Source organism: Pseudophryne corroboree, chromosome 8 (assembly GCF_028390025.1).
Source record: "Pseudophryne corroboree isolate aPseCor3 chromosome 8, aPseCor3.hap2, whole genome shotgun sequence".
NCBI classification, from domain to species: Eukaryota; Metazoa; Chordata; class Amphibia; order Anura; family Myobatrachidae; genus Pseudophryne; species Pseudophryne corroboree.
In genome coordinates, this window is record NC_086451.1 from 461,514,629 (window position 1) to 461,540,129 (window position 25,501).

The 25,501-nt window shown below is 45.6% G+C and overlaps 1 protein-coding gene across 8 annotated transcripts in view; it reads left to right on the forward strand.

Annotated features, from left to right (window-relative positions):
• The window catches only part of DIAPH2 (diaphanous related formin 2), a 1,435,719-nt gene that overhangs the window by 465,147 nt on the left and 945,071 nt on the right, over nucleotides 1-25,501 (forward strand). For all 8 annotated transcript variants that reach the window (XM_063938356.1, XM_063938358.1, XM_063938359.1 and 5 more), the window contains 2 exons: nucleotides 1,936-2,052; nucleotides 22,135-22,253. In XM_063938356.1, the coding sequence (XP_063794426.1) occupies nucleotides 1,936-2,052; nucleotides 22,135-22,253 (236 nt within the window). The remainder of the gene's footprint in view (nucleotides 1-1,935; nucleotides 2,053-22,134; nucleotides 22,254-25,501) is intronic.

The following is a 25,501-nucleotide window of genomic DNA, read 5'->3' on the forward strand; positions in this document are numbered from 1 at the left end:
CTCCTAGCTGTCATTTTTCAAACCCAGCCTGTGGCATGGCAGTTAGGAGCTGATTGGCTGGTACTTTATCTCCAGCAACTTTATCTCCATCTAAGGCTTAGTAACTAGAACCCTTATTCTTGGTCACATACAGCAGCGTATATTGGTAGGCGCCCACATGTACCTATTATGCACATAAAAGGACTGAGACGCTCCGTTTTAGCACCCATGCACAATATAATACTGATTGCTGCTTCCTTTATACACCACCAGCGGTCGCACCTTTGACACTTGCACCGGCCATATGATAACAGCCTCCTATACCTGCGGCTGTGCGTCTCTGTACGCAGCTGCTTGCTTTGACACACCTGCGACACTCCCAAAAATATACAGTACCCACTGAAAGGACACTTTTGGGTGCACCACTAGTCACCTCCCAGTCACCACGCAGGATCACCCGTGTACGTACGCTCTGTGTAATGCGTGCACCGTGGGTGGTGTCAGACTTTTTTTTTTAGTGCATACACAGTTGCAAATAATTGCTCAACTTCATACTGCGTGCCACTCAGAACCAGGCCCCGATATGTATAAGGGTTAATCCCATGCAGCCACTCTCTGGGTAACCCTGTCTTCCCATTGCTGCCCTCAGCCACTTCTATGAACGTCCCAATACAAAAACACAGCGGCGCTGCCAATTAGCTGGGATCTGCAGTCACAGGCAGATATGCAACTGAGAAATCCATTTAGATTGCATCCTGTCCGTGTCAACAGGAAGAGCTGATAAATATGGATCAAGGTATGGGCATGAAAATATATCCCCAACGTTCCATTGTGTTAGGAGCTGAGCCGCTCAGTGTGGAAGGGAGATAGGAAGTAAAGCTATGGCGTTATCCACTTTAACTTAATGAAGGGAGAGTAAAGATCTATCGCGTCTCTCTCTAGATGTAGACGAGAGCGGTGCAGGTAATCCTGGGAATATATTTAGCATTGATCTAACGGTGGGGAGACCTTAAAGGGGGACTGAACACTTCTATTTAATGCGATTTGTAGGATGCTGAGCAGTAACATGAAATAGCTCGGTTCTATTTTCTCTAAGGGGTCACGATAAAAGGTTCTTAAAAAAAAAAAATGCAAATAACTGGGTTTATTATTTATGATGAGTACCTGTAGCTTCACCCCAACACGCCCACAAAGGTTTTTAAATGGTCCTCTCTTTAAAAATGCAAATAGAACCAACTGAAGCATGAAGACACTGAAGGCACAGCGCTCAGTATGTAAGAACCTTGTTACGGTATATCATGATATAGGGAATATATTTTCTCCTGTACACCTGTCCTTCCTTACCCTACTCGCCTGGGGCATATTCCACAGACAAGTATGTCCCTGCGTACACAGGTGAAACAAAAGAGGACTTCTTACATATGACTTAAAATTCAGAATGTCCCCTGTGGGGGGAAAAAAGCACACGAGGGAAGAGGGCCCTGCTCGTGAGAATATGGCAACTCCTCTTCTAAAGAATATGGCTTCTCTTTTTATCAAGCCATTTATTTATTTATTTATTTATTTATTTATTAACAGTGTCTTATATAGCGCAGCATATTCCGTTGCGCTTTAAAATTAGAACAACAGTAATAGAACAAACTGGGTAAAAACAGACGGATATAGAGGTAGGAAGGCCCTGCTCGCAAGCTTACAATCTATAGGCCATGACTTTGCATTAAAGCCCCCCCCCAGCACCCACAATCAGACGACTCCTGCAGCAATAAGCTCCAATTCCAATGGAGTTTTGTCATGAAATAATACAGAATACATACAGTATATCTCATGTTCCATGGCCAAATGACAAGTTAACAGATGTCCCTAAATGATTCCCCCCTCCTCCGGATCTGAGGCATCTGCAGCACATACATATTTGCACATACAATGTATAGGAATGTTCCTTGACTCTCTCTTCACCGACATCAATGAAGTTTATCATCTTCTCTACAATATGATGAAGGACACGACGTCCGAACCTTTCCTGCTTTCCATTCTGCAGCACTTTCTACTCATCCGCAACGATTATTACATCAGGTAGGAAGAATTGTTTAAGTCCTTCTGTGTTCCCTGGCTTTGTGCGGAGAAATAATAATAGTACAATAATACAGTATACGGAAACAAAGGTATCCCTACACAAACCTGTCCTTGCTTCTAGTAAATGCAGATTGGGGTATTATCCCGCTAACAAAACTAGCGTGTGACAATGGCCTCAGCTGGAACAGAAGGTCACAGAGACACGCATGAGGTCACAAGAATGGATAATTATTAGGCTCAAAAAATATGCAAAGCTTTATACGTTAGTAAAAGACAAAATATATTATTCACTCCTAACTCGACAATACACTGTAAAATAAAAGTGTAAATGGTCATTCCAGTCCATTGCAGACAGCTGATGCAGCCCCTGATTCCCATTAGTATCCTAATGGGATATTCTATAGATTGATCAAAAATCTGAGAATACAGTGATTTAAGCTACTGTGACATCACTGTGCCTGATCTTATATATTAATCTTCCAATGCAAATAGCACATTTGTGCAAAGCAATGGTGGTTATTCAGCTCTGGAAGCAAACCAAAAAAGCAAGCAACTGTGCAAAACCATGCAGCACTGCAGGTGGGGCAGATATAACCTGTGCAGAGAGAGTTAGATTGGGGTGGGGTGTGTCCAAACGGAAATCTAAATTGCAGTGTAAAAATAAAGACATCTAAAAAATTGTGGGCAACATGCAAAAGCAGCCAGTATTTACCCTGCACAGAAACAATATAAATGTATTTCCACCCCTTGCATGGCAAAAAATGGTTTGTACCAGATACAAATTTACGTGCTTTGTCTGCCTTGCTTCCGACTCTGAATCGGGCACAGTCTGACAAGATCCTAGTGACGTTCCGTCTTTGATGTTAGTGATGCTTCTCTCCTATCATGGCCACGTGGCGTTAAAGACCATAAGATGCAAATTCGCAGTTAAAAGAGTTTATTCTTACAGGACAGGATGTACCAAAGGGAAAATGTGATAAAAACCCTGTTTTCGGGGGTTTATCACATTTTCGTATGTACTAACACCTGGCCGCTGCATTTTTGCCGCACAGGGTATCACCATCTTTGGATGGCGATACCCTATAGAAGCCACCGGCCGCCGCCTCTGCCGTCCCCCTGCCACAGATGCCAACCCCCCTCACCCCCGGCATACCTTCCTCCATTAAGCCTGGACCCGGGCTAAATTCCTCCTGTCCCTAGCAACACAGCCGGAGGTCTGCTGCTGCTTCCCGGCAGGTGAAAGTATCCGGTTAGAATAGATGGTCGACAGTATTAAGGTCGACACTCATTAGGTCGACCAGTATTGGTCAACATTGACATGGTTAACATGGACAAATGGTCGACACATGAAAGGTCGACATGGCTTTTTTTTTATAAAAAAAATTGATTTTTAACTTTTTCGTACTTTACCATGCACGAGGACTACGATTGGGAATAGTAACCTGTGCCGAACGCAGCGGTAGCAGAGCGAGGCACCTTGGCCGCAGCATGGCGAGCGAAGCGACATGTGTCGACCATGTCAGTGTCGACTAATAGTGGTCGACTTAATGAATGTCAACCTTAACATTGTCTACCATTCATACCGGAACCTCAGGTGGAGACCCCCAGGGAAGTGACGGAGACCACTCGCACACCACTTTGCAGGTATCCCGGGGGAGCCTCCATCACCGCATTACGATGTTAATAAATCCCGCCCACATCCTCTTTGGGAAACCCTATTAGCTTTGGGGTTAGTGTTCTCCTGCACAGCTAAGGAGCTACTGTAATGAAGGTGTTACATAGGAGAGGAACTACATTACAAAAGAGTTGTGTTAGTGTGTAGTAGAAGTAGTAGTGTCCCCAAATACATTTAGAGAAGGATTTAACGGTAATTACAAAAAAAACAAAAAAATTATTTAAAAAATTTATTTTATTAAATCCTTTTCCAATGATACTTTGGTGGTCACTTCCCTGGAACCTGTACTGCCCTGTTTAGACTGTTCTCAAATGGGCGTGGCATGGGGCGTGGTTTCAGCATATACAACAAGAATTGACAAGCAGGGTAATGCGTTCTGATCCGGAATGTCATCCTGCTGACTGTTCCGTTATGGCTTTCAGGTGTGTGTTTGCCCCCCGTATAATAATTATGCATTCGCTAAACTCACCATTGACGCTACTACTGTGCTATTAAACCTGTTTTTCATATGAGATGCAAATTGAATTTGTAATGAGTCATTCTCACCAAGGCTTTTGGTTCCAGCTCTTATTTTGCTGAAGGTTATGTTAGCATGTGCCAGAAAATCAATAGCCCTGTTAGTTTTTTTACATAAACCGATTCTATTAATAAAAATAAATAGCAAAAAAAAAATCACCTTGGTTTCTTAATGACATTGAAGAGCGGTTATTGACAGCAATGAGAAAGCTGTGCAATGGACGTCAAATCCCTCTCATACTGTATATAGCATCAATATTTATAAGCGTGTTGTCCCCATATTATCGCCAGAGGAGCTAATATCCCACAAGCAGAGGTCTGGGGGTCTGCCCTGCACCATTTTCACTGGGAGTTGGATCTACTATAAATATTGCCCCCTTTTGTTTAGATTCTGTAGTACATTGCACTTTAAGCAGATACGGTGGCAGCAAAGTGGAGGGAGATTTTAAGATAGTAATGCTGGGGACTAAAGACTGGGGGTGCCGGGGGAAAGGGAGTATACAGATTGGGCCTCGCTCATCTATCCGTCTCTAGTGCGCCTAGACACACCAAGGTTTATTAGCATAATCCCTTCATCTATTGTTCTCATCTGCAATACAATATAGAGAGAACAATACAGCATGGGATTAAGTCATTACTGCTGGGGGAGGGGGGGGGGGGGGGACGACAAAATGCTCTGCTCCCTGACGTCCCTCTTGATACATGATTGGTGTCACCTACTATTTAATTGATAAAACGAGTTTATGGTAAGAAATTACCTTTGTTAAAACTCTTTCTGCGAGGTACACTGGGCTCCACAAGGATAGACATTGGGTGTAGAGTAGGATCTTGATCCGAGGCACCAACAGGCTCAAAAGCTTTGACTGTTCCCAGAATGCACAGCGCCGCCTCCTATATAACCCCGCCTCCCTGCACAGGAGCTCAGTTTTTAGTTAACCAGCCCAATGCAGTAGCAGGCCAAAGAGACGACAACAGTTAGTTGCCACATACACCACACTCTCACGTCAGGAGAAGTGTCAGCGGCTAATGCCATACCAACCCAAAGAAGCTAAGTGCGTCAGGGTGGGCGCCTTCTAGAGCCCAGTGTACCTCGCAGAAAGAGTTTTAACAAAGGTAAGTTCTTACCATAAAACTCGTTTTCTGCTGCGGGGTACACTGGGTTCCACAGGGAATAACATCGGGGATGTCCTAAAGCAGTTCCTTATGGGAGGGGATGCACTGTAGCGGGCACAAGAACCCGGCGTCCAAAGGAAGCATCCTGGGAAGCGGCAGTATCGAAGGCATAGAACCATATGAACGTGTTCACTGAGAACCACGTAGCCGCCTTGCACAATTGTTCAAGGGTCGCACCACGGCGGGCCGCCCAAGAAGGTCCAACAGACCGAATAGAATGGGCCGTAATGTGAGCAGGAGCTGACAGACCAGCCCTCACAGAAGCATGTGCAATCACCATTCTAATCTATCTGGCCAAAGTCTGCTTGTGAGCAGGCCAGCCACGTTTGTGAAAACCAAACAGAACAACGAGATAATCAGATTTCCTAATAGAAGCAGATCTCTTCACATAGATACGGAGAGCCCGTACCACATCCAAAGACCGCTCTCTGGGAGACAAGTCTGGAGAGGCCAGGGACGGAACCACAATCTCCTGATTAAGGTGGAACGAAGATACCTCCTTAGGTAAATATCCGGGACGAGTACGAAGAACCGCCCGGTCACGGTGAAAAATCAGATAGGGGAACTACAGGACAAGGCACCCAAATCCGACACTCATCTAGCGGAGGCAATAGCCAGCAAAAACACCACCTTAAGGGAAAGCCACTTAAGGTCAGCTGAGCCCAGAGGTTCAAACGGAGACTCTTGCAACGCCTCCAACACCACCGACAAGTCCCAAGGAGCCACAGGCGGGACATAGGAAGGTTGGATACACAACACACCCTGAGTAAAGGTATGAACATCAGGCAAGGTCGCAATTATTCTCTGAAACCACACCGACAAGGCAGAAATATGAACCTTGAGGGAGGCCAGACGCAGGCCTAAGTCTAGGCCCTGCTGAAGAAAAGTTTGGCTGTACTAAACTTGGAAGCGTCATAATTGTTAGATGCGCACCAAACAACGTAAGAATGCCAGACCCTATTGTAAATCTGAGCCGAAGCTGGTTTCCGGGCCCACAACATAGTTTTAATGACCGCCTCAGAAAAACCTTTAGCCCTCAAGACGGAAGCTTCAAGAGCCACGCCGTCAAAAACAGTCGGGCCAGGTCCTAGTAGACACAGGGGACTTGAATGAGGAGATCTAGGCGTTGTGGAAGTAGAATCAGACGCTCTGACGATAGGCTTTGCAGGTCTGAGAACCAATGCCATCTGGGCCACGCTGGAGCTATGAGAAGCAGGATTCCTACTACTTGCTTGAACTTCCGAATTACCCTGGGTAGGAGTGACACCGGAGGGAACACATATGGCAGCCGAAAGTTCCATGGCACCACCAGCGCATCCACGAATGCTGCTTGAGGTTCCCTTGTCCTTGCTCCGAAGACCAGAACCTTGTGATTGTGTCGAGACGCCATCAGATCCACATCTGGAAAGGCCCCACCTTTCCACTATGAGTTGAAACACATCTGGATGGAGGCCCACTCTCCGGCGTGTACGTCCTGATGACTGAGAAAGTCCGCTTCCCAGTTCAGGACTCCCGGAATGAATATCGCCGATATGGCCGGTAGATGGCGTTCCGCCCATTGAAGAATCCGTGAAACCTCCTTCATTGCCAAGCGGCTGCGAGTGCCGCCTTGATGGTTTATGAAAGCCACTGTTGTGGCGTTGTCCGACTGTACTTGAACAGGACGGTTCTGTATTAAATACTGGGCCAGGTTCAAAACCGCCCGCAATTCCAGAACGTTGATTGGGAGGAGAGACTCCTCCTTGGTCCACCGACCCTGAAGGGAGTGTTGCTCCAACACCGCGCCCCAACCCCTTAGACTGGCATCCGTCGTCAACAGGACCCAGTCGGATATCCAGAAGGGACGGCCCCTGCACAATCGATGGCCCTGGAGCCACCAGTACAGCGACAGACGGACCTCCGGAGTCAATGAGATCATGTGAGACCTGATCCGGTGAGGCAGGCCGTCCCACTTGACCAGAATCAGCCTCTGGAGGGGGCGAGAATGGAATTGAGCATACTCCACCATGTCGAATGCTGACACCATGAGGCCCAGCACCTGCATCGCCGAATGTATAGACACTTGCGGACGAGAGAGGAACCAACGAATCTTGTCCTGAAGCTTCAGGACTTTCTCTTGAGACAAGAACAACCGCTGGTTGTGAGTGTCCAATAGCGCTCCCAGGTGCACCATGCTCTGAGCAGGGACCAGGGAGGACTTCTGCCAGTTGATGAGCCACCCGTGGGCTTGCAGATCCAATTGACGTAGGAGAATTTCTGGGGAATTTGCCAGGATCAACAAGTCGTCCAGATATGGTAGGATCCTGACCCCTTGACGGCAGAGTTCCGCCGTCATCACCGCCATAACTTTGGTGAAGACTCGCAGAGCCATGGTTAAACCAAAAGGTAATGCCCAAAACTCATAATGGAGGTTGCCAACCGCAAACCTCAGGTATTGCTGATGCGACGCTGCTATAGGAATATGCAGGTAAGCATCCTGTATATCCAGGGAGACCATATAATCCTCAGGTTCCAACGCCAGAACAATAGAGCGAAGGGTTTCCATACGGAATTTGGAGATTCTCACAAACTTGTTCAATGCCTTGAGGTTGAGAATGGGCCGGGAGGACCCATTCGGTTTTCGGGACTAGAAACAGCGGAGAATAGTACCCCTGGTCCCTCTGAGCAAGAGGCACCTGTACTACCACTCCTGTGTCCAGGAGGGTCTGTACCACCGAATGTAGAGTCTTTGCCTTCATCTGATCCAAAGGGACGTCTGTCAGGCAAAATCAGCGAGGGGGGCGGTTTTTGAAGGCTATGGCGTAACCTCGAGTGACGACTTCCTGTTCCCAGCATCTGAAGTGGTCTTCAACCATTCCTGGGTATACCCTAGAAGCCGGTCCCCCAGGGGGAGGCCCGCCCAGTCATGCGGTAGGCTTATCGGTCTTGGAAGCGGTCTGACGGGCAGCCCAGGCTCTTTTGGGCTTCGGCTTACCAGGTTTGGAAGTGCAGGCCTGTTTGTGGTACGCCTGACCTTTTGCTTTACCTGAAGGACGAAAGGAAGTACTTTTAGCCTTCGGCACAGAAGGAGCGGTACTTGGCAGACAGGCAGTTTTGGCAGTAGCCAAATCAGCCACTATCTCATTTAAGTCCTCCCCAAACAGAATATCTCCCTTTAAAAGGGAGTACCTCCAGGGTTTTTCTATAATCCAGATCCACGGACCAGGATCTCAGCCACAATATCCGGTGGGCTAGGACTGATGTAGTAGAAGCCTTGGCTGCTAGAATACCGGCATCAGAAGCCGCCTCTTTAATATAGTGAGAAGCCGTGACAATATATGACAAGCATTGTCTAGCATGGTCAGAAGAGATTTCAGCTTCCAACTCTAGGGCCCACACTTCAATAGCTTCTGCAGCACATGTCGCTGCAATAGTGGGCCTTTGCGCAGCATCCATGAGGGTGTAAATCTCTTTCAGACAACCCTCCACACGTTTATCCGTAGGCTCTTTCAGAGACGTGACAGTAGTGACCGGTAGAGCTGAGGAAACCACCATCCTTGCCACATTCGATTCCCCTGGAGGAGGCGTCTCCCAATTTTTTTGACAGCTCTGGTGCGAGGGGATAGCGAGTCAGCATCTTCTTGTGAGGCACAAACTTCTTCCCTGGATTTTCCCAGGATTCCTGACGTATATCCACCAGGAGATCAGAATGAGGTAAAACTTGTTTAATCACCTTCTGACGCTTGAACCTATCTGGTTTCTTAGGAGGGACGGATGGCTCGGGATCATCCGTAATCTGTAGAATCAACTTAATAGCCTCCAAGAGATCAGAAACCTCCACTTGTGAACTACCCTCCCCATCAGCAGTATCTGTGTCAGAATCTGTGGGGTCAGTGTAAGCGTCATCTTCATCAGACGAGGTGTCAGTGACAGCAGTGGATTGTGAGGAGGTAATAGCTCGCTTAGAGGACCCCTTGGTCTTAGGCGAGCGAGGGTCAGACTTTTTAGTAGTCAAAGACTGGTTCAATTTCTTCAATTGAGCAGACAAGTTATCTGCCCACGGCGGGTTAGCCGCGGGGACCACATACGCTTGAACCGGCATAGGAGGTCCTATAGGGGGCGTTAGTTTAGTAACTAGCGTATTCAGAAGTGTGGAGAAAGTAGCCCTTGGCGGGTCATTATGGACCCCCGTTGCCACAGTCCCACTGGGGGGCAAAGAGCCCCCAGAACCAGAGCCCTCAGCTGCTATATTATCCTCATAGGGATCTGCGGCTTCAGCAACACCAGTAGTGTGTTCAGCCCCAGAACCGTTACCCTCAGAAGCAGACATGATATCACTTGCAGTATCAGGTAACACAGTACAATTGTCAGCAGCACAATACCTCTAGCCCAAACCCCTGCACAGTGTTGTCAGCACAAGCAGGGATATAGGAGAGATACGGTGACTAAATCACAGAGAAAAATACAATTACAGTATATCTTGTGAATATCCTATATTACAGTATTATAAACCTGACGCACCAAGCCCTCTCAGGTTATAGAATATAGGGATAGCAAGGTGAGTGAGAGACACGAAATGGAAATCACCCAGCAAGCTAATGCACACACAGATAGTCAGTTATACAATGCAGAGGTTATTACTAACAATAATACTGCACTGGACCAGCTTATATATATATATATATATATATATATAGCTATGTAGTCAATAGATATAACACTGCACAGTAAGAACTGGATGTACAGTATATCACAGGGTATTTGTACCAGAGAACCCTGACTAAATGCACTTTTTCTTAACTATCAAGGTCTAAACGACATGTAGAATACTTAAGTGTCTTGTAAAGTCACAGCGCTGACTATCAGGTGGCTTTACAATTTACATAGGAGGATTTGCCCAAGCAGTCCCAGGAACAGTGTAGCTGAGAGAAATGGCGCCCAAACACTGACAGGGAGTGAGGGAGAGACAGATATGCAGCTCCAGGGCGGGAACATTTACTCTAAATGGCGCCCTGGGGCTGGGGGAGGGGTTCCAGGTCTAAGCCTTATCCCCTCTGCTGGCAAAACCACCTGGTACTGCGGGCTACTTGTAAAAAGATTTAGAGAGAAAACCTGACCTGCGCCCATGCCCTGGTGATCTAGTGGGATCGCCTGTATGCCACAGTGTCCACCGCCAGCGCGCGCGGCCCTCCTCCCACCGACCGCGCCGGATCGTGATACAGCACGGGTACCGCGAGCGGGACCCACTCTTCTTTAGGGCTGCTGGGAGCAGCACCTCTGTTAAGTGCCTGCTATCTGCGGCACCAACTACAAAACTGAGCACCTGTGCAGGGAGGTGGGGTTATAGAGGAGGCGGCGCTGTGCATCTTGGGAACAGTCAAAGCTTTTGAGCCTGTTGGTGCCTCGGATCAAGATCCTACTCTACACCCAATGTCTATCCTTGTGGAGCCCAGTGTACCCCTCAGCAGAAAGATATTTCCACACAGAAGAGGAGGCAAAGTTGGGAACCCTGGGTCAGTTACGGCTCTCTTACCCCCTTCTATCTCTTTTCTCGTCAGTAAGTCCATCTCTAGATCATGAAACCTGCTTACTGTCCGTCCTCGCATTCTGGCTGGCTGTTTCTGCTGCTGCACAAGAGGGAGACTTAGGGATGTCAGTGTGCTCTGGTTGGGGGACCATCTGACAGAGGGGGGCCGGGGTACAGTATCCCCTGCCTTTTAGTCTGGCTATGGTAACAGCCCTAAACCGGAAGCATACATTGACAACTGCTTCATGGACGGTATAGATTTATAGATGTAATGTTATTTTATAGAGTGGCTCAATTGGACGCATAGGGGGAGATTTATCAAAGCTTGGAGAGAGAGATAAAGCACCAATTAATCAGCTCCTGACTGTAATTTTTCAAAAACAGCCTGTGACATAGGAGGTGATTGGTTGGTGCTTAATCTCTCTCCACGTTATCTCTCAGCTTTGATAAATCTGCCCCATATGCTGTAAAAAGCTGCACTTAAAAATAGCGTATATTACGCCCATCTCGGCAAACATCCAGCCCTACACTGTTTGCACGTTCACCAGGTATATGTCAGTTGCCCCTACGCCCAGCCAGGTCATAAAGCACAAAGCATTGGTTTTTATATTGAAAAATAACCCCCCACGTAAAGACGTAATACAGTTGGCATATTCTTCCTCCTTGTGTAGAATACAAGTAACAAACCATTCATTCTAAAATCAGCCAACAAAAACTATATACAATAGGCACGATGAATGAAGAAAGCACCAATCAGCTTCAGCAGTCGATACTCGATCAGCCAATCAGAAGCCTCTAGCTAGCACAGGGAACCATCATTAATGTCAGAGTGCATTTTGCACCAATCCTCAGGAACCCACGAGAGTGCTGGTGAAATCGCTTGTTGGCTGATGGGTTACACTAGACAACGGGTTCTCAAACTCGGTCCTCAGGACCCCACACAGTGCATGTTTTGCAGGTCTCCTCACAGAATCACAAGTGAAATAATTAACTCCACCTGCGGACCTTTTAAAATGTGTCAGTGAGTAATTAATACACATGTGCACCTGCTGGGTTACCTGCAAAACATGCACTGTGTGGGGTAATGAGGACCGAGTTTGCAGACCTATGCACTAGACATATCTTACAGTAATTAAGCCTGACCCGATGCAACTTGGCCTCTACTGAAACAACACAGACATAGTACTGGTGCTGTAAGGTCACAGCTTTTATTAATGGACTATAAATCTGGAAATGGGTGGCCGCCAAGCATTGCAGAGAATCGGCTGCCAACCACGCTCTGCAACTACAGGATGTGGGCAAGTGTATGCCCTCCAGTGACCTGAGCTGTGGAGAACACACAACCCCTCAACTGGCATGCTGTGGTATTGGGGATACCTCAAGGACTTGCCCAGATGCCAACTCAAGAGCAGGACAGATCGACTCACTTCAAAGGTGAAGCGTCGCACAATCGTCCACCTCTAGCGCCCCCCTGTGGCACTGAAGAGAAATGCTGAGCCTCCTCTGCAAAAATATAAACATAAAAGGTTAGAATTGAACAAAGACACTATACAATAAAGTCAATGCAAAGAAGACCAAGCACAATAACACCATGGAGAAATAACTAAGGACGGGAGGACGAGAGCTCTAATCAGGAAAGAGGGAGAGACCTCAACTTATCCTGCTCATCTACCCACCCAATGCATCTAATCGACTGACCTGAATACAGCAGACTGCCAAACACTAAGGCTCAGATTTATCAAGTCTTGGAGAGTGATAGATTTCATGGTGATGAAGTACCAGCCAATCAGCTCCCAACTATCATGGTACAGACTGCATTTGAAAAATGACAGTTAGGAGCCGATTGGCTGGTTCTTTATCACCGTGCCGTTTTTCACTCTCTGAGGCTTGATAAATCTGAGCCTTAGGAGGAAATGTACTGGGCAGTGATAAAAGTGGAGAAGTGGGCCAGTGGAGAAGTTGTCCATGGCAACCAATCAGCTGCTCTGTTTGCTTTTATAGTATGCAAATTATAAACGTTACGTCAATTCTGATTGGTTTGCATGGGCAACTTCTCCACTGGCTCACTTCTCCACTTTTATCACTGCTTAGTACATGTCCCCCTGAGACACTTCCTCAAAACCCTGACAACTTAAAATTGCAGTAGCGTCACTGACAACCAGGCACTTTTGTGCCCTCTGGCTTAATCAGCCTTCAGTCATCTTACACGATAAGCCCACCTTCATTCAATATGCATACAGGGTTGGACTGGCCCACAGGGGTACAGGGGAAACCACCGGTAGGCCCCACTGCCCGAGGGTCCACTCCTTCCTCTAGGAATCAGGTTCCAGACTGTGCACTTGAATTATACATGGTAGATGTACCTGCTGTATTGTTCTCTGTATTGTATTGCAGCTGAGAACAATAGATGAAGGGTTTATGTAAATAAACCATGTTGTGACTAGGCGCAGCAAACTAGTCAAGATAACCGTGGACCCATCTGTATGTTGCATTACACTGCACAAGACTATTGTGCATTTCAAGCCTCTGTAGAGGCTGGCCACACCCCCTTTGTAGGCTGGTCACACCCCTAAATATGGGCCCTTATAACTGCATTCCCCCGGTGGGCCCTTCATACCCCAGTCTGACACTGTATGTATATATTAGAGATGAGCGGGTTCGGTTCCTCGGAATCCGAACCCGCCCGAACTTCATTTTTTTTTACACGGGTCCGAGCGACTCGGATCTTCCCGCCTTGCTCGGTTAACCCGAGCGCGCCCGAACGTCATCATCCCGCTGTCGGATTCTCGCGAGGCTCGGATTCTATCGCGAGACTCGGATTCTATATAAGGAGCCGCGCGTCGCCACCATTTTCACACGTGCATTGAGATTCATAGGGAGAGGACGTGGCTGGCGTCCTCTCCGTTAATAGAGAAGAGAAGAAGAGAGTGAGACTAGAGTAGAGAGAGACACAGTAGTAATTTTGGGGAGCATTAGGAGGAGTACTACTACTTGCTGAAGTGATAGATAGATAGTGTGACTGTATAATGTATATCTGACTTGTGGGGGAGACACTGACAGTGGGGAGCAGTTAGAGTCTGAGAGCAGGACTCAGGAGTACATATAACGTACAGTGCACACTTTTGCTGCCAAAGTGCCACACTGCCATTGTGACCACACTGACCACCAGTATAATATATATTGTGATTGTCTGCTTAGGAGTACTACTTGCAAGTTGCTGATAGTGTGACCAGTGACCTGACCACCAGTTTAATAATCACCACCAGTTTAATATATATATATATATATATATATATATATATATGTACCAGGAGATTGAAGCTGCACTCACAGACTTATAAACACCAATTAGATCCCCGGCGAAGACAAAGAGTCAGACAACCAGGGTACCATTCCGACGTTTCATGTCCATTTATGACATTTTTTCAAGGATGAACAAATATACATTATATATTTCATTGTATATTTGTTCATCCTTGAAAAAATGTCATAAATGGACATGAAACGTCGGAATGGTACCCTGGTTGTCTGACTCTTTGTCTTCGCCGGGGATCTAATTGGTGTTTATAAGTCTGTGAGTGCAGCTTCAATCTCCTGGTACATGCAAATCCACAGAACTGCACCACAGCAGCTGGTAAATATTGTTGGAGTGCCGGACATTCGTTTAGTCTATATATATATATATATATAATTGTATATAATATATATATAATATTGTATACCACCTACCCGTTTTTTTTCTTTTCTTTCTTCTTCTTTATACATACTACTATAGTAGCTTACTGTAGCAGTCTGCGGTGCTGCTGAGCTGACAGTGTCCAGCAGGTCCGTCATCAGTCATTACATAATAAATATATATACCTGTCCGGCTGCAGTACTAGTGATATTATATATATATATATATATATATATATATATATATATGGGGAAGAAGTGGGGGATAGGGGTACCGGCGACCTGTGTTGTTTAAAAAATATATATTATTAAAAAACCTTAGATTTATCAGCCAAAAAATATATATATAAAAATATTCAAATTTAATAAGATATAAAATTTAATAGATAAAAGTAACAAATTTTCAACAGATAAAAAAATATATAAATATAAGGTAGGAGATAAGACTTAGCTTAAAAAATAGGCAGGGGGTCAGTGCAGGGAACCCAACGCGTTTCGTCACATATGACTTCTTCAATATATATTAATTTCATCTCATTATCATCCAGTCTATATTAGCAGCAGACACAGTACGGTAGTCCACGGCTGTAGCTACCTCTGTGTCGGCAGTCGCTGGTCCATCCATAATTGTATACCACCTACCCGTGTTTTTTTTTTTTTCTTTCTTCTTGATACATACTACTATAGTAGCTTACTGTAGCAGTCTGCGGTGCTGCTGAGCTGACAGTGTCCAGCAGGTCCGTCATCAGTCATTACATAAAAAATATATATACCTGTCCGGCTGCAGTACTAGTGATATTATATATATATATATATATTAATTTCATCTCATTATCATCCAGTCTATATTAGCAGCAGACACAGTACGGTAGTCCACGGCTGTAGCTACCTCTGTGTCGGCAGTCGCTGGTCCATCCATAAGTATACTAGTATCCATCCATCTCCATTGTTTACCTGAGGTGCCTTTTAGTTGTGCCTATTAAAATATGGAGAACAAAAATGTTGAGGTTCCAAAATTAGGGAAAGATCAAGATCCACTTCCACCTCGTGCTGAAGCTGCTGCCACTAGTCATGGCCGAGACGATGAAATGCCAGCAACGTCGTCTGCCAAGGCCGATGCCCAATGTCATAGTACAGAGCATGTAAAATCCAAAACACCAAATATCAGTAAAAAAAGGACTCCAAAATCTAAAATAAAATTGTCGGAGGAGAAGCGTAAACTTGCCAATATGCCATTTACCACACGGAGTGGCAAGGAACGGCTGAGGCCCTGGCCTATGTTCATGGCTAGTGGTTCAGCTTCACATGAGGATGGAAGCACTCAGCCTCTCGCTAGAAAAATGAAAAGACTCAAGCTGGCAAAAGCACCGCAAAGAACTGTGCGTTCTTCGAAATCCCAAATCCACAAGGAGAGTTCAATTGTGTTGTTTGCGATGCCTGACCTTCCCAACACTGGACGTGAAGAGCATGCGCCTTCCACCATTTGCACGCCCCCCGCAAGTGCTGGAAGGAGCACCCGCAGTCCAGTTCCTGATAGTCAGATTGAAGATGTCAGTGTTGAAGTACACCAGGATGAGGAGGATATGGGTGTTGCTGGCGCTGGGGAGGAAATTGACCAGGAGGATTCTGATGGTGAGGTGGTTTGTTTAAGTCAGGCACCCGGGGAGACACCTGTTGTCCGTGGGAGGAATAGGGCCGTTGACATGCCTGGTGAAAATACCAAAAAAATCAGCTCTTCGGTGTGGAAGTATTTCACCAGAAATGCGGACAACATTTGTCAAGCCGTGTGTTGCCTTTGTCAAGCTGTAATAAGTAGGGGTAAGGACGTTAACCACCTCGGAACATCCTCCCTTATACGTCACCTGCAGCGCATTCATAATAAGTCAGTGACAAGTTCAAAAACTTTGGGCGACAGCGGAAGCAGTCCACTGACCAGTAAATCCCTTCCTCTTGTAACCAAGCTCACGCAAACCACCCCACCAACTCCCTCAGTGTCAATTTCCTCCTTCCCCAGGAATGCCAATAGTCCTGCAGGCCATGTCACTGGCAATTCTGACGAGTCCTCTCCTGCCTGGGATTCCTCCGATGCATCCTTGCGTGTAACGCCTACTGCTGCTGGCGCTGCTGTTGTTGCTGCTGGGAGTCGATGGTCATCCCAGAGGGGAAGTCGTAAGCCCACTTTTACTACTTCCACCAAGCAATTGACTGTCCAACAGTCCTTTGCGAGGAAGATGAAATATTACAGCAGTCATCCTGTTGCAAAGCGGATAACTGAGGCCTTGACAACTATGTTGGTGTTAGACGTGCGTCCGGTATCCGCCGTTAGTTCACAGGGAACTAGACAATTTGTTGAGGTAGTGTGCCCCCGTTACCAAATACCATCTAGGTTCCACTTCTCTAGGCAGGCGATAACGAGAATGTACACGGACGTCAGAAAAAGACTCACCAGTGTCCTAAAAAATGCAGTTGTACCCAATGTCCACTTAACCACGGACATGTGGACAAGTGGAGCAGGGCAGGGTCAGGACTATATGACTGTGACAGCCCACTGGGTAGATGTATGGACGCCCGCCGCAAGAACAGCAGCGGCGGCACCAGTAGCAGCATCTCGCAAACGCCAACTCTTTCCTAGGCAGGCTACGCTTTGTATCACCGCTTTCCAGAATACGCACACAGCTGAAAACCTCTTACGGCAACTGAGGAAGATCATCGCGGAATGGCTTACCCCAATTGGACTCTCCTGTGGATTTGTGGCATCGGACAACGCCATCAATATTGTGTGTGCATTAAATATGGGCAAATTCCAGCACGTCCCATGTTTTGCACATACCTTGAATTTGGTGGTGCAGAATTTTTTTAAAAACGACAGGGGCGTGCAAGAGATGCTGTCGGTGGCCAGAAGAATTGCGGGACACTTTCGGAGGACAGGCACCACGTACAGAAGACTGGAGCACCACCAAAAACGCCTGAACCTGCCCTGCCATCATCTGAAGCAAGAAGTGGTAACGAGGTGGAATTCAACCCTATATATGCTTCAGAGGTTGGTGGAGCAGCAAAAGGCCATTCAAGCCTATACAATTGAGCACGATATAGGAGGTGGAATGTACCTGTCTCAAGCGCAGTGGAGAATGATTTCAACGTTGTGCAAGGTTCTGCAACCTTTTGAACTTGCCACACGTGAAGTCAGTTCAGACACTGCCAGCCTGAGTCGGGTCATTCCCCTCATCAGGCTTTTGCAGAAGAAGCTGGAGACATTGAAGGAGGAGCTAACACAGAGCGATTCCGCTAGGCATGTGGGACTTGTGGATGGAGCCCTTAATTCGCTTAACAAGGATTCACGGGTGGTCAATCTGTTGAAATCAGAGCACTACATTTTGGCCACCGTGCTCGATCCTAGATTTAAAAACTACCTTGGATCTCTCTTTCCGGCAGACACAAGTCTGCTGGGGTTCAAAGACCTGCTGGTGACAAAATTGTCAAGTCAAGCGGAACGCGACCTGTCAACATCTCCTCCTTCACATTCTCCCGCAACTGGGGGTGCGAGGAAAAGGCTCAGAATTCCGAGCCCACCCGCTGGCGGTGATGCAGGGCAGTCTGGAGCGACTGCTGATGCTGACATCTGGTCCGGACTGAAGGACCTGACAACGATTACGGACATGTCGTCTACTGTCACTGCATATGATTCTCTCCCCATTGAAAGAATGGTGGAGGATTATATGAGTGACCGCATCCAAGTAGGCACGTCAGACAGTCCGTACTTATACTGGCAGGAAAAAGAGGCAATTTGGAGGCCCTTGCACAAACTGGCTTTATTCTACCTAAGTTGCCCTCCCACAAGTGTGTACTCCGAAAGAGTGTTTAGTGCCGCCGCTCACCTTGTCAGCAATCGGCGTACGAGGTTACTTCCAGAAAATGTGGAGAAGATGATGTTCATTAAAATGAATTATAATCAATTCCTCCGTGGAGACATTGACCAGCAGCAATTGCCTCCACAAAGTAGTACACAGGGAGCTGAGATGGTGGATTCCAGTGGGGACGAATTGATAATCTGTGAGGAGCGGGATGTACACGGTGATATATCGGAGGATGATGATGAGGTGGACATCTTGCCTCTGTAGAGCCAGTTTGTGCAAGGAGAGATTAATTGCTTCTTTTTCGGTGGGGGTCCAAACCAACCCGTCATTTCAGTCACAGTCGTGTGGCAGACCCTGTCACTGAAATGATGGGTTGGTTAAAGTGTACATGTCCTGTTTATACAACATAAGGGTGGGTGGGAGGGCCCAAGGACAATTCCATCTTGCACCTCTTTTTTCTTTCATTTTTATTTGCGTCATGTGCTGTTTGGGGAGTGTTTTTTGGAAGGGCCATCCTGCGTGCCACTGCAGTGCCACTCCTAGATGGGCCAGGTGTTTGTGTCGGCCACTAGGGTCGCTTATCTTACTCACACAGCTACCTCATTGCGCCTCTTTTTTTCTTCTTTGCGTCATGTGCTGTTTGGGGAGTGTTTTTTGGAAGGGCCATCCTGCGTGACACTGCAGTGCCACTCCTAGATGGGCCAGGTGTTTGTGTCTGCCACTAGGGTTGCTTAGCTTAATCACACAGCTACCTCATTGCGCCTCTTTTTTTCTTCTTTGCGTCATGTGCTGTTTGGGGAGTGTTTTTTGGAAGGGCCATCCTGCGTGACACTGCAGTGCCACTCCTAGATGGGCCAGGTGTTTGTGTCGGCCACAAGGGTCGCTTATCTTACTCACACAGCTACCTCATTGCGCCTCTTTTTTTCTTCTTTGCGTCATGTGCTGTTTGGGGAGTGTTTTTTGGAAGGGCCATCCTGCGTGACACTGCAGTGCCACTCCTAGATGGGCCAGGTGTTTGTGTCGGCCACTAGGGTCGCTTATCTTACTCACACAGCTACCTCATTGCGCCTCTTTTTTTCTTCTTTGCGTCATGTGCTGTTTGGGGAGTGTTTTTTGGAAGGGCCATCCTGCGTGACACTGCAGTGCCACTCCTAGATGGGCCAGGTGTTTGTGTCGGCCACTAGGGTCGCTTATCTTACTCACACAGCTACCTCATTGCGCCTCTTTTTTTCTTCTTTGCGTCATGTGCTGTTTGGGGAGTGTTTTTTGGAAGGGCCATCCTGCGTGACACTGCAGTGCCACTCCTAGATGGGCCAGGTGTTTGTGTCGGCCACTAGGGTTGCTTAGCTTACTCACACAGCTACCTCATTGCGCCTCTTTTTTTCTTCTTTGCGTCATGTGCTGTTTGGGGAGTGTTTTTTGGAAGGACCATCCTGCGTGACACTGCAGTGCCACTCCTAGATGGGCCAGGTGTTTGTGTCGGCCACTAGGGTCGCTTAGCTTAGTCATCCAGCGACCTCGGTGCAAATTTTAGGACTAAAAATAATATTGTGAGGTGTGAGGTGTTCAGAATAGACTGAAAATGAGTGGAAATTATGGTTTTTGAGGTTAATAATACTTTGGGATCAAAATGACCCCCAAATTCTATGATTTAAGCTGTTTTTTAGTGTTTTTTGAAAAAAACACCCGAATCCAAAACACACCCGAATCCGACAAAAAAAATTTGGTGAGGTTTTGCCAAAACGCGGTCGAACCCAAAACACGGCCGCGGAACCGAACCCAAAACCAAAACACAAAACCCGAAAAATTTCAAGTGCACATCTCTAGTATATATGTGTGTGTATGTATGTGTATATATATATAGTATATATATATAGTATATAACACACTGCCTAGTTATATCTATTTGTTGTGTGGCTTATGCCCAATGGTGCCTTTCACTATGTAATATCTGATGTAGAAAGCATATGAATAGGCCACCACATCTATAAACAGCGGTTGGTCCCCCCGGGGACTAGACAAATGCAGCAGTGTGGATGGAACTGGAGGGATTATTGTAGGTGTAATTATTAAACCTAAGCCCCTAATATTTAACGAGACAAGCAATCATGTTACGAGCGTACCGTAAGTGTTGTAAGCTCTCCTGCAATAAAGACGACTCCCCGCTTATAGACTATTATTGTCTGCTGTGAAGCTACAGAACAGATCTAGGACCCAGTTGCACATTCCCATCACACATACGCCTAATGCCTGTCGCAAAACGACGTTCCTTACTCCAAGACATTTGCAAAGTAACAAAGGGGACAGATGTGGATTTTGAATATTCAGATACAGTCATCTGTAGATAGTGCATTGTATGCAATGATTAACACACTTTTTTTTTTCCTACTATAAAATGAGTTTTCAGCTCAAGTGTTTTCTTTCCTGACTATTGTCATTTTTTTTTTTTTCATTTTCCAACGAGGATGGCAGCTGACGGGTAAAGTGTAGCCCCCGTTATCATTGCAGATCCCCCGCCCTGTTATGCAGCGTACAGTATATCTAGCCATAATGAACATATGGAAGTGCTTTGTCTCATTAGTGAATGGTTCATTTGATCTGGATGAATGGGTGAAGGAACTGTAATTTCATTTTACATAATAACCAAATTTGGAATTTTTTCTTCTTCCTGTTTCTTGTAAATCACAATAGATGTGAACGCTTCACGCTATTATAAGGTGCTGCCTCTAAGTCTCCACCGTACTTCAGATAATGGGATTTCTCTACCTAGAAAGGGGAAAAAGTCTCCCATTTGTTATTTTATAAATGTCCTCCAATATTTTCTGGCATGACGTCACTGGTTCCTGCAACAGCCAATTAGGTGCCTGGTTTCATTTTCTGACCTGCCCTTCAAGAATGAAAGCTAGATCCTGATAGGACGCCGCCGGAGTTTTCTGGCTATCAGTATATCTGCTTTTATAAATGTCCCCAAATGTTGAGGTCTGAAATCAGAAGGGGAGAGTAGGAAATTGTGAACAGCGAACAAAACTGTCAGGTGCCCGAATACAAAGGAAAATCTGTGCTAATAAATGGAGGATATTCTAAAAATCGAATAAAAATAATTACCTGAAAAACTGACAAGTTTAAAAGATGTCTCTCTGATGAAATCTCTGACCTTTTATGCATTTACAGCTTTCTTGAAATTCAGATTTATTAAGTTATGAACTTAATTAAAGCAGTAATACCACATAGATTTTTTTTCTTTCCTTGGCCTGCAAGTTAAATACCTTTTTAAGCATGCATGTATTCATTTGTCTTACCTGTTCTATCTGACCTTTCCTGTATTTGGCAGCCATACTTGTTCTCTTTGGCGCCAAAACAAGTATGGCTGCCAGATACAGGCAACTGTCTCTCTGCTACATGTAACTGCATGCAAGGGAAACAATATGCTCAGAGGAGCATTCCAAAACATCTCTGCTCATTCTATAATCTGCCATGTGACTGTGGTTGCCATGGTAGCCAAAGACACTATAAAATAGTATATTATTAATAGCAGACTGATATGGGTGGGGGGATACAAAGATTATTCATAGTCTATCACGGTGATAATTTGGTTATTTTTTGTTTGTGTGCATACAGTAGTACTTGACACAGTGTTAACCTACTATAACCATGCATCCCAATTCTGTTCTATTCATTATCAGGCCACAATACTATAAAGTAATTGAGGAATGTGTTGGACAAATTGTGTTACAATGTGGCGGGATGGATCCTGACTTCAAATACAAAGGAAGACTGGATGTAGATTTCACTCATCTGGTTGGTAAGTGGCCATAATACAATGTAACCAGTGTTCAGAAACTTGTCTTTAGACACCTGTATATTATAGAGAGTCATATTTTTGTACAATATGAAGTAGTTATATTCGCAAAACTGTAGCGCCTTCATAGTAGGTCTGGCCAATGAAAGGGCGCTCTGGTAATATTGCAGCGTTTGTGCCATCACAACATGCCTTGCGATAAAATGTGGCCATCTTTTGTAAACCATTTGTTGGAACGGGTTCACTACGGCTGGCCGGCGGTCGGGCTCCCGGCGACCAGCATCCCGGCGCCGGGAGCCCGACCGCCGGCTTACCGACAGCTTGGCGAGCGCAAATGAGCCCCTTGCGGGCTCGCTGCGCTCGCCACGCTACGCGCGCCACACTATTTTATTCTCCCTCTATGGGGGTCGTGGACCCCCACGAGGGAAAATAAGTGTCGGTATGCCGGCTGTCGGGCTCCCGGCGCCGGTATACTGAGCGCCGGGAGCCCGACCGCCGGCAAACAGAAGACCACCCGTTGGAACATAAATAATTTCAGAACACTATATGTATATATGTATATATTATATATATATATATATATATATATATGTATGTATGTGTGTGTGTGTGTGTGTATATATATATATATATATATATAACATGTATAATCCTGCACTCGCATCAAGGAAAATAACAACAGTGGGGTGCTCCTAGTGGGGTTCTCCAATGTCGGGTAGGCCCACAATATTCAGACAAGCGTCCAGAGATTTGGAGGTGCACTCATCCAGTAAATTATATTCAGCGACTTTTCTTTGTTCACAATATCTTTATTAGTAGAAATTCGGCCTATTTGGTCGACGTTTCGATCCTCAGTTGTAGGATCTTTATCAAGACAAGCTTACTAGTGGAGACAGCCTCAGTGAGGCTGCTTAGGCTGTTAGGACCTGACCACCATCGTGAACCACTGAGTTGTCTAAGCTGTCTCCATTAGTAATCTACTTTTGAATGTGGCCTTACTAGCCATGCAGCCTTGATACTGTCTGAACCTGATATATTGATTTAGTCGAAAATCAATATATGATGCTTTTGAGCATTGTTTATAAAGTGAAGCTTGTCTTGATAAAGATCCTACAACTGAGGATCGAAACGTCGACCAAATAGGCCGAATTTCTACTAATAAAGATATTGTGAACAAAGAAAAGTCGCTGAATATCATTTACTGGATGAGTGCACCTCCAAATCTCTGGACGCTTGTCTATATATATATAAATATATGTGTATATATATATATATATGCATATGTATAGATGTATGTATATATATATATTATAAAATGGTACATCCGGAAAGTATTCACAGCTCTTCACTTTTTCCACATTTTGTTATGTTACATCCTTATTCCAAATTGGAATAAATTCATTTTTTCCTGCAAAATTCTACACACAATACCCCATAATGACCACGTGAAAAAGTTTTTTTTTTTAGATTTTTGCAAATTTTTTAAAAATAAAAAACTAAGAAATCACATGTACATAAGTATTCACAGCCTTTGCCACGAAGCTCAAAATTGAGCTCAGGTGCATCCTGTTTCCACTGATCATCCTTGAGATGTTCCTACAGCTTAATTGTAGTCCACCTGTGATAAATTCAGTGGATTGGACATGATTTGGAAAGGCACACACCTGTTTATAGAAGGTCCCACACTTGACAGTACATGTCTGAGCACAAACCAAGCATGATGTCAAAGGAATTGTCTGTAGACCTCCAAGACAGGATTGTCTCGAGGCACAAATCTGAGGAAGGGTACAGAAAAATATCTGCTGCTTTGAAGGTCCCAATGAGCACAGTGGCCTCCATCATCCGTAAATGGAAGAAGTTCGGAACCACCAGGACTCTTCCTAGAGCTGGCTGGCCGTCTAAACTGAGCGATTGGGGGAGAGGGACCCTAGTCAGGGAGGTGACCAAGAACCCGATGGTCACTCTGTCAGAGCTACAGCATTTCTCTGTGAAGAGAGGAGAAACTTCCAGAAGGACAACCATCTCTGCAGCAATCCACCAATCAGGCCTGTATTGTAGAGTGGCCAGATGGAAACCACTCCTTAGTAAAAAGCACATGGCAGCCTGCCTGGGGTATTCCAAAATAGGTTAGGACTGCTGTATCAGAGAAGCCGTGAAGTGGCCAGCAGCTAAACATGTGTTTGCAAACATTTGTGACTAATTCTCTGAATTTTATTACCAGATAGGTTCAGGGATGGTTACAGGTAATTCTCAGTGTGCGGAAGGGAATTTGGGGGTCGGGATTTGCACCCCCCCCCCCTCTTTGTCTGTTTTCCAAAATATACCTGAAGGACTCTCATACCATGAGAAACAAAATTCTCTGGTCTAATGAGACAAAGATTGAACGCTTTGGCGTGAATGCCAGGCGTCATGTTTGCAGGAAACCAGGCACCGCTCATCACCAGGCCAATACCAACCCTACAGTGTAGCATGGTGGTGGCAGCATCATGCTGTGGGGATGTTTTTCAGCATCAGAAACTGGGAGACTAGTCAGGATAGAGGGAAAGATGAATGCAGCAATGTACAGGGACATCCTGGATGAAAACCTGCTCCAGAGCGCTCTTGACCTCATACTGGGGCAACGGTTCATCTTTCAGCAGGACAACGACCCTAAGCACACAGCCAATATATCAAAGGAGTGGCTTCAGGACATCTCTGTGAATGTCCTTGAGTAGCCCAGCCTTGCATCCGATTGAACATCTCTGGAGAGATCTGAAAATGTCTGAGCACCGACGCTTCCCATCCAACCTGATGGAGCTTGAGAGGTGCTGCAAAGAGGAATGGGCAAAACTGCCCAAAGATAGGTGTGCCAAGCTTGCGGCATCATATTCAAAAAGACTTGAGCTTGTAATTGAGGAAAGGCTGTGAATACTTATGTACATGTGATTTCTTAGTTTTTTTTATTTGTAATAAATTTGCAAAAATCTCAAAAAAACTTTTTTCACTTTGTGATTATGGGGTATTGTGTGTAGAATTTTGAGGGAAAAATTAATGTGGAAAAAGTGTAGCGCTGTGAATACTTTCTGGATGCATTGTGTGTGTGTGTGTGTGTGTGTATGTATATATGCATATGTGAGTGTGTATATATATATATATATATATATATATATATATATATATATATATATATATACACACAAACTGGAAAAGTCCGGCACTCCACTCAATAATAATAACAACGGCTGAGGTGCCTTCCCAGTTGGAAATGCAGA